Raw genomic sequence first — 10,573 nt, 5'->3', positions numbered from 1 at the left:
GGCCAAAGCTTTCTGAGAAGCACCAATGAGCGGGCGCGAGGCGAGGCTGGGCTCCTACGCTGCGGAAGCGGGAAATTCTTTAGCCCCGTCCTAGGCGGGCTGACCTGAGGATTCATGGAGGGGACCAGGTAAGTGATCCTGCCTCCTTGCACCCTCTCCTTCCTGTCCGGCTCTTGCTTTCCTGGCCTAGCATCATGGGGGGAGGGGTAGAGAGGCCTCCTAGGTGCGTGGAGTCGGTCCTACGGGAGCCGAGTCGGACCTTCTTTCCCAGTCTCTGGGCCCCTTCCTCCTGGACCTGGCCTATTGATTTCATTGGGCGGAGCGATTTCCTGTGGTTGAGAACGTTAACCGGTGTGGGCGCTTCTCTAGAAGGAAAGTGAGGGAAGAAGAGGAGGCCTTCCCCACCGCCCGAGGCGAGGGGCCTTGGAATGGGAGGGGGCAGGGGTGTGAGCAGGGAGTGTAGCTCAGGTGGACCTCGGTTCCCCCTCTGTAAAGTGAAAAGGTTCGGACCAGAAGACCGGGACCAGAGAACTAGAAAAAGCTGTCCTTGCGTGTCGCCTTCGCGCACCCCTTCTTACTTAACCCCTGCCCTTCCTCCCCCTCCCACCCGAGACGATCTCGTCCTTGTCCTGATCCTTTCCTGTGTTTCACTGAGGGCTGACTGCCCCGTTCCTTGTGGGTATTTTGTCCTCTCCTGGTTTTCGTGGCGTGGCCCTCTTTTCTGTGCCTGTCGATACCTGCCTGTCTTCAGAGCTTTAGTCCCCCCTCTCCGGCTGCCCACTGGACATCAGCTCCTTGTGCCTTGGACACTTCAAACTCCATAGGTCCCCAGTGGAACTCCTTACTTCTCCAAATCCTCCTCTGCTGACTTCCACATGGCTTTCAAAGATACCGTTATTCTTTCATGCATCTAAATTCTCAACCTAGGAGTCAACTACGACTCTTTCACTGCCACCCGTTCCCTCTATATCCAATCCGTTGCCGTCTTTTTTTTTTCTGTATCTGCTACAACTCTCATATCCATCCCCTTACAATCAATCTAATTCTTGCCTTCCTCACCTCTTGCCTGTTGTATTGCTGTAGCTCCTTAATTAGTCTCCTTTTATCCAGTTTTTTCCCTTTTTCCTGTTCATCATCTACCCAGCTGATAAATTGATATTCTTAAAATACAGGTCTGATTGTGTCACTCCCTACTTAAGGAGTTTTAGTTGCTTCTTGCTGCCGCAAGATTAAATACAGATTTTTCTATTTGACATTTAAAACACTTGAAAAACCTGGCTTTAGCCTCTCTTTCAATCTAATTACACATTTCTTTCTCTTATGCTTTAGCCAGACTGGCCTTAATTTTCCATGAAGGCCAGATGAGAGGAAGGAAACCTTTCTTTGTGCATCTTAAGCTTGCCAAATAGTCTAAGAAGAGAGACTTATGTTTAAGGGGATCTTGTTAAAGGATTGTTCATTTAGGTTTGCACATTTTCCCATAGACTTTGAACATACCTGATACTAACGGTGGAGTCCTAATAATAGAAGCTGCCCCCAGCCCCAATATTTTAACTTCATTATAGGCCCACTGTATCTACCTAACCTCCCCTCCCCCTCAGTGTCGTAATTTCTTCTTGTTATGCCTCACTACTCACTAGAATAACACATATGTCCCTGAAACTCATAGTTCTCACAGAAACAGCAGGTGTGGGAACCCAGCTACTGCTTCTACTCAGCCATGACCCCCAGATCCATTCCCACAGAAACAGGTGTGTTCTTGTAGTCAGTGACAATCACATCATCCGTCTAGCCCAAGACAGGACCACAATACCTAACTATCCATTTTCACGATACAGGACCAACAATAGCTAGCTGATTGGAGGGCAGCATGACCAGAATCTTTAACTGGGGAACCATAGAGAGGACCCCTCCTCCATTACCTAATCCCTTAACAAATTCCTCCTGCCTTTTTAATATTAATCATATTCCTACACTTTGTGTAAATTTGTGTTATGTAATTGCATCTTTACCCTACAAAAATCTGTCTTACTCTCTCTGAAGTTAATGGTTCCATTTGGAACTTAGCCTGCTCCATGAGAGGCATCAATCTCAATAAATGCCTACACTTGGATTAAAGGTAGTCTGACTCTGAATTCTTTGAAATGATTCTGCCCCAATACATCATGAAACCTCAATAGCTTTTTGGTGTCCTGGAGTTGAAACTTCAACACTACTATCTTCCCTTTTCTGTCATTCCACATCTACTATCTAAGCATCTACCCTGTAGCAGTTACACTGTTTCCTTTTTCTCCACTAAACAGTTCTTTCTAGGAAAAATTAGCCTACTAAAAAAGCCCAATAAAGAAGTAGAGGCAGAATTTTTATTTTAGACCGTCCAACCTGATTTTATTAAGGTTCAAAAAATCCTAGAATATTAGATCTGCAAGGATATTAGAGGTTATCTGATCCAACCCCTTCCTTTTACAGATGAGGAAATTGAGGCCCCACTTTATTACTTTGGTTTAGCTATCAAAATATTCTAATCTTTATTCACTGATAATTTGAAGGATATTTCTAAATGCAGAAGAAACAGCCTTTAAAGAAACAATGAGCAGTCTTGCCTTTATTTGACCCTTGCCAATATTTGACCCGTATTTTTTCCTTGAATAAGCAATAAGCAGTTTCCTTGAATAAGAATAAGGAATATCCTATGCACACTTTAGAATATCACGGTAGCACACCTATCAAATCAACAAGATTTTGGGTACTTACTATGTTTTAAACACTACCCTAGGCCTTGGGATATAAAGACAAAAAATGAAACCACCTTTTACATCAAAAGGTATGAATAAATATGTTTACATGTAAGAAGGAAATCTCTAGGGGAAGAACTTTTAGGTGAGGGAATCAGAAAAGACTTAAGTTACATAAAATTTCATTTAAATTAAGTCTTATACTTTGTTCAGAAAGTCAGCCTCACAAATATCAGAGAGGTGTGGCAAACATGGAGATTTTAGTAGAATGGAAATAATATTAGTTTTGATATTATGATATGAAAGCAAAGGAAAAGACAAAATGTTTATATCCTAAAATAATGCCACCATTAGACCACTGTTGGCCAAGAAATCTCGTTACTATTATAATGTAGCTTCCTAAACTACAAGGTCAGAGATAGTTTATCTTTACAGTGATACTTTGTAGATACTGAAGAGCAGTTTCATTTGTACAGTTCCATAAATTAGTGACATCTTAATTTGTTATTATTCTTTTATATATGGATTTTAAAAAGGGCAAAAATCCTCCTGCTACCATTGTAGACAATATGGTGGATTCTGAACTAATTGAATGAAGAGGCCCAAATAATACTTATTAATGAAGCAGAAAATCTCTAGTGGGATACTCCAGGGAGCTGTCCTTGGTTCTATGTTATTTGTTATGTTTGTCTGTGACTTGGACTAAGGCATAGTTGCATGTTTATTAAATTTGCAGAATAGACAAAGGTATAGCTAACTCGTTCCATAGAGTCAGGATTCCAAAAGATCTCAGTGGATTAGAACATGAGACAAAGTCTATTTGAATGAAAATTAATACACTTAGTAAATGTAAAGCTTTATGCATGGATTTAAAATTTAGTTTTACAAATATGAGATGGAAGATTATCTTTAATCTTTAAAAGATCTGTAATTTTAGTGGATTGTAAGTGAATATGAATCAGCTGTATAGTATGACAGCCCAAAATGTTAAAATTGTCTTTATTTAGAGAGGCACGGTGTCCAGAATTATGCCTGTTCAGAGTATTGGGTTCTGTTCAAGGGACCACATTTTAAGAAGCTTCCAAAGACAGTGAAGTTGTCAAAGAACTGCCATATGAGGATCAGATAAAGAAATTGGTAATTTTAGCTTAAATAAAAAAATACTTAAAATCATAGATTTAGAGCTAGAAGGAACCTTAGTGATTGTCTAGTCTAACCTCTTATTTTATAGATGAGGAAACTGATCCAGAGTAGTTGAATGATTTGCCCAGAATCATACAGTAAGGAGCACAGCTGGGGTTTCAACTCATATTTTTTGACCCTAGTCCAGTGTTTTTTATACTGTGCCACTCTTAAGGGCAATGTGAGAGCTGATTTCAAATATTTGAAGGGCTGTTGTAGAAGGGGAATTTGGATTGTTTTGTTCTCAGAGCACCAAAATAAGAGTAGTGGGTAGAAGTTGTAGAGAGGCAGACTTTGACTCAATGTTGGGAAAACCTGCCTGACAATTAGAGCTATCTTAAAACAAAATGGGCTGCTTTGGGATGAAAGATTCCTTCTCTAGAAGTCTTTAAGCAAAGGCTGAGTGTCTATCAGCAGTGATATAGAGGGGATTGTTGTTTATGTACAAGTAGGACTAGATGTCCTTGAATGCCCTTTTCAATTCTGAGATTCTGTGACTTTGGAATATGACTATGTCTGTAATCTAACTAGTAACTACGTTAGTCCTCTTGACGCAAGTGCTTTGATCAGTTGTCATAATTAAAAATCAGAATGAAAATATATAAATGCAGATTTTCATTTTCAGTAATTAATTGTTTTGTTTTGTTTTTCAGTGCAGAAGCTGCTAAAGCTATCAAACCTATAGATCATAAGTCAGTTCATCAGATCTGCTCAGGACAAGTGGTGCTTAGTCTAGGCACCGCTGTCAAGGAGCTTTTAGAAAATAGCTTGGATGCTGGAGCCACTAATATTGGTGAGTGTACAAGAGCTTTAAATTAGGGAATAATTTAGTTTCATGATGTTTTTTATTATAGGCAAATGGTATTTATTTACTGATCTCAAAAATGAGACAGTATTATGCACATATTAATAATATTTTAACTCAAATTTAGTTTTAGTTAATTGGCAAGTATTTTTTTTGAGTCCTTACTATGTCCATAACAGTTTGATAAGTGCTAACGTTATTCATTCCAGTGAAATAGAACCAGACATCTACTAGATCAAAAGTATGGGCTAATAAATAGACGCATAAAGGACTTAAAGGGGGAAAATAAAAAAAAGAATTTTAAATAGTATTTGCATTGTAGTTAAAAGTAGCAAGTACTAATTTAGAAAAGTATTAAGAAAATCAGTGTATAAGCTTTTTAAACGTGTTCATTGTATAGAAGTTAAATATTTTTTATCTTCCTAGACCTAAAGCTTAAGGAATATGGAGCTGATCTTATTGAAGTTTCAGACAATGGTCTTGGAGTAGAAAAAGAAAACTTTGAAGGCTTGAGTAAGTTGAATTTTCTTGACTTTTTAAAGCAGTTAAACAAAATAAACCAACATTTATATTCCAGTCTCTTAGTGAACACATATTTGGGTTTAAAAAACTATTCATGAGCCAGCCTGTTGATACTTTTTATTTCTTATTGAATATATTCCAAGCTCTAGATCTTTAGATGTGGTGAAATGATTTAAGAACATAACATATATAGATTGGATAAAAGATATGGGAATGTTTAGCCTGGAGAAGAGAAAGAGTATCATTATAGATATAGAACTAGAGGTGATCTAGTCCAACTCCTCATTTTGTAGATGAGGATGTTAAAGCCTAGAGAGGTTAAAGGACTTGCCTCAAGTCACTTAGATATTAAGAGAAGATGTTTAACTGCTTTTCCAGCTCTGAAACATCATACTTCCAAGATTCAAGATTTCTCTGATCTAACGCATGTTGAAACATTTGGCTTTCGAGGAGAGGCTCTGAGCTCACTGTGTGCATTGAGGTAATAGTACATTTTTAACTTTTGTAGATGATTCCACATTAAAAAATAAACCAAAACCCTGAAGTTGAAAAGAGTAATTTCAGTCATTAATGTTTCAGTAAGGCTAATGAGACCTGGAATATCTTTGGAATAGTTTATTTCAAATTGACAAAGTAAATGGCTAATTTATTGTTTCATGTTATCACATTAGCAAAGAGGTATTTAAATATTTTGTTCTTTAACATGATAGCTACCAGTGAGGTAGTGCCTTACCAGCTTTTCAATTCTTAATTCTATTTAACTTCCATTAATAATCTTAATGATAGCCTCCTGATTAGTCTCCCTGCCTTGAGTCTCTCTTCTTCAGTTCATACCCCATAAAGCAATCATATTAATATTCCTAAAGCACAGGTCTGACCATCTCACACTCCCCTGTTCAAAAAACTCCAATGGCTTTCCTAGTTCCTCTGGAATAAAATACATAGAGTACTTTGTTATTTAAAACCCTTCAAAATGTAGGTTCACCCTACCTTTCCAGGTTTATTACATTATTCCCCTTCACACACTGTCTATACTAGCCATCTGACCTATTTGCTGTTCCTCACACATGTGATGCTACCACCTGATTCCCTCCCTGCCTTTGCACAGGCTACCCTGCATTCCTGCAGTTTTCTCTCTCCTAACCTCTACCATTTAGACTCCCTAGCTTTCTTCAAAATCCATCTCATGTGCTATCTCCTATGGTAGACCTTTCTTGATCCCTCTCCTCCCCCCACATTACCTCAGATTTATTCCGTATGTCTTTTCTTTTATAAATGTACCTCAGTTTTCCTGAGAGTATGTAAATGAAGGAATTTACATTGTTCCTTACATTGTTTTTGTATCCCCATTCCTCGAATTGAGTCTTATATAATAGAAGTGCTTAGTAAGTGCTCATTGATAGATTGAGAATGTAGCAAACCAAGCAGAATGTGAAGTCCTTGAAGGAACAGTAAGCTTGCAGTGCCTTTGTCAGTGAATAAAGGTGGAGTGGTGAATGTTCTAAGATTTGGTTATGTCCCTAGAACCCTCTAGGTGAGATTTCTTTAAAACTTAGGAGAAAACAGCCAGAAAAGATTCTAAGGGTAGGTAGTGTTTCTGCACTTTGGCCACTTTCCCAGAGTGGGATGTGAGAACCCCAGTGATTCATGCACATGTCAGAAGTACCATGAAATATTGCCTCTTAACAACTCATGATTAGCAGGGACATGAGATGGAACTGGAGGAAGGCTTGATGGTTTAAAGAATAGTATTCCTTCCTATCCCTATGTTCTGGTTGAGAAACTAGTAGTAAAATTTAGCTATAGTTTATTTTAATTAAGGTCAGTGTACTCCATGGTTCTCTTATCAAGTGTATTCTTTGTTTTTATGTTTTAGAAAAATAGATGTCATGTTTAATTAGACTTTTGAACAAAACATATATGTCATAAGGGGAATGTGAATAAAGTATAATAATGTACAATGATTCCCTCCTTCCCATGAAAATGTAAGCTTTAGCAGTTCTAACATTTTACAGAATTTTATTATTTTGATTAAAGAAGCATGTTACTTATAATCATGGAAGTGTTTAACTCTCAAGTTGTTTTAAAATTTTTAAATCCTTGGTAAAAAAAAGATTTTTAAGTTTTTAAAAACTTAATTAATCTGATGAACTTACTTTGACTTGTCAGAAATACCTATTGTATATTGGTTTTCAGATTTCGAAAGGTAGAACAGAAAGAAAAAAGAACCTTTCATATAAGCTCATGAACCATAAGACTTTTTAGTTCTTTGCAATTTTATGATAAATGGAAAATTACAGTTTCCATGATGGCAAAGAAGATACAGCTTTCTTTTCCTCGTTAACTGACAACAGACCTATTTTTCCCCTTATCTCTTCCATTTAAAAAAAAAGATGAGTACCAGACTTTAGATGTTATGAATTCTTATCTGTCAAAACGTTGAGTATTTGTAGTATGTATATAGTATATACATATATATGTGTATGTGTGTATATGTGCATATATATATACATACATACACATATATATATAGTAGTATATAGCATTTGTATCTGAGATGTTATGTCTGACTGAGAGTAGATCATCATCTTTTGTTAAGAGATTTTGTACATAGTAGTTAACAAAACGGGGAGGGGAGGCAGGTATGAAAGCAACTATGGATAATGTATTGTCTCAAATGGTAAATGTATATTCTGGGAAGAACTGCCTTTGGTCATGTCTTCTTTTTTATAGTGATGTTATGATCTCAACTTGTCACAAGTCAGCCACAATTGGAACTCGATTGCTCTTTGATCACAATGGGAAAATTTTTCAAAAGGTCCCTTACCCCCGACCACAAGGGACAACTGTCAGTGTACAGCAGTTGTTTTCTACTCTGCCTGTGAGACATAAAGAATTTCAACGAAATATTAAAAAGGTATAGTGAATTAAAAACCCTGATTTTTAAAAGATTTTTATCATTATATTAAGCATATAAGTATAATAAGTTACTTTTTCAATACTTCAAAAGATCTGTAATTTCACTCATATAAATATGTTTGCCCTTCCAGATATTAATAGACAACTTGAGTTGCTGTGATGAAAATAAAATCATCACACAGTGGCCAACTTTATGAAAATAAGCCTTTCCAAACCATAGACTCGGTGGACAATCCATTACTGGGTCCACACTCAGCCCCTTTCCAGCTTACTAGGATGCACCAGAACTTGTGTACCTCTAGTTCAGTTTATTTTTTTAATTAACTCTTTTATTTTTAGTTTTCAGCATTCACTTCCACAAGATTTTGAGTTCCAAATTTTCTCCCCATCTCTCCTCTCTGCCCATCCCAAGAGATCATGCATTTCAATTACCCCTTCTCCCAGTCTGCCCTCCCTTCTGTCATACCTCTCTCTTCTCTCATCTCCTTCCCCTCTATTTTCTTGAGGGCAAGATAGATTTCTATACCCCATTGCCTGTATGTCTTATTTCCCAGTTGCATGTAAAAACAATTTTTGACATTCGTTTTTAAAACTCTGAGTTCCAACTTCTCTACCTTCATCCCTCCCCACCCATCCCCACTGAGAAAGCACACAATTTGATGTACGTTATACATGTGTAGTCATGCAAAACACTTCCATAATAATCATGATGTGAAAGGCTAACTATATTATCCCTCCATCCTATCCTGCCCCCCCATTTATTCTTTTCTCTCTTTTGACCCTGTCCCTCCCAAAAGTATTTACTCCCTCCTCCCATTTGCTTCCCTTCTGTCATTCTCCCAACCCCTACTTGTCCCCCTCCCTGCTACTTTCCTGTAGTGTAAGATAGATTTTCATATTAAATTGAGTGTGCATGTTATTCCCTCCTTAAGTCAGATCCGATGAGAGTAAGGTTCACTCTTTCCCTCTCACCTCCCTCCTCTTCCCTCCATTGAAAAAGCTTTTTCTTGCCACTTTTATGTGAGAGATAATTTACTCCATTCTATTTGTCCCTTTCTTCTCCCAATATATTCCTCTCTCACTCCTTAATTTTAGTTTTTTAGATATTATCCCTTCTTATTCACCTTACCCTGTGCCTTCTGTCTACATGTATATAATCCCTCCAACTACCTTAATACTGAGAAAAGTCTCAAGAGTTACAAATGTTAGCTTTTCATGTAGGATTGTAAACAGTTCAACTTTAGGAAGTCCCTTATGATTTCTCTTTCCTGATTACCTTTTCATGCTTCTCTTGATTCTTATGTTTGAAAATCAGATTTTCTATTCAGCTCTGATCTTTTCATCAAGAATGCTTGAAAGTTCTTTACTTCATTGGATGACCATTTTTTCCTCTGAAGTATTGTACTCAGTTTTGCTGGGTTGGTGATTCTTGGTTTTAATCTTAGCTCCTTTGACTTCTGGAATATCACATGCCAAGCCCAGTGATCCGTCCCTTAATATAGAAGCTGCTAGATCTTGTGTTATCCTGATTATGTTTTCACAATACTCAAATTGTTTTTTTGTGGCTTGCAATATTTTCTCCTTGACCTGGGAGTTCAGGAATTTGGCTACGATACCTAGGAGTTTTCCTTTTGGGATCTCTTTCAGCAGGTGATCAGTGGATTCTTTCAATATCTATTTTACCCTCTGGTTCTAGAATATCAGATTGATAAATTCTTGAAAGGTGATGTCTAGGCTCTTTTTTTTTGATCATGGCTTTCAGGTAATCCCATAATTTTTAAATTGTCTCTCCTGGATCTGTTTTCCAGGTCAGTTGTTTTTCCAATGAGATATTTCACATGTCTGCTATTTTTTCATTCTTTTGGTTTTGTTTTATAATTTCTTGATTTTTCATAAAATCATTAGCTTCCATCTGTTCCATTCTAATCTTTAAGGAATTATTTTCTTCAGTGAGCTTTTGGACCTCCTTTTCCATCTGGCCAATTCTGTTTTTTAAGGTATTCTTCTCATTGACTTTTTGGATCTCTTTTGCCATTTGGGTTAGTCTATTTTTAAGATGTTGTTTTCTTCAGCATTTTTTTGGGTCCCCTTTAGCAAGCAATTGACTCATTTTTCATGATTTTCTTGCATCACTCTCATTTCTCTTCCCAGTTTTTCCTCTACTTCTCTTACTTGATTTTCAAAATTCTTTCTGAATGCTTCCATGGCCTGAGACCAATTCTTATTTTTCTTGGAGATTTTGGATGGAGGAGCTTTGAGTTTGTTGTCTTCTTCTGTTTGTATATTTTGATATTCTTTGTCACCAAAGTAGGATTCTATAGTCTGATTCTTTTTCTGGCTTTTGCTCATTTCCCCAGCTATTTACTTGACTTTTGAGCTCTTTGTCAAGGTAGTTCTCTGATTCCAGTGG

General features: G+C 37.2%; 1 protein-coding gene across 3 annotated transcripts in view; it reads left to right on the top strand.

Annotated features, from left to right (window-relative positions):
- The first annotated feature begins 45 nt into the window (after positions 1–45).
- The window catches only part of PMS2 (PMS1 homolog 2, mismatch repair system component), a 40,444-nt gene continuing 29,916 nt past the window's right edge, over positions 46–10,573 (top strand). For all 3 annotated transcript variants that reach the window (XR_011964569.1, XM_072597840.1, XM_072597839.1), the window contains exons 1-5: positions 46–128; positions 4,571–4,710; positions 5,149–5,235; positions 5,623–5,725; positions 7,978–8,161. Coding sequence is in view for 1 of the 3 variants with exons in the window: in XM_072597839.1 (XP_072453940.1) it covers positions 115–128; positions 4,571–4,710; positions 5,149–5,235; positions 5,623–5,725; positions 7,978–8,161 (528 nt within the window). In the remaining 2 variants the exon portion in view is untranslated. The remainder of the gene's footprint in view (positions 129–4,570; positions 4,711–5,148; positions 5,236–5,622; positions 5,726–7,977; positions 8,162–10,573) is intronic.

This window comes from Notamacropus eugenii, chromosome 3 (assembly GCF_028372415.1).
Source record: "Notamacropus eugenii isolate mMacEug1 chromosome 3, mMacEug1.pri_v2, whole genome shotgun sequence".
In the NCBI taxonomy this organism is placed as follows: Eukaryota; Metazoa; Chordata; class Mammalia; order Diprotodontia; family Macropodidae; genus Notamacropus; species Notamacropus eugenii.
The sequence above is the reverse complement of the archived record's forward strand: the minus strand, read 5'-3'. Positions and strand labels throughout refer to the sequence as shown.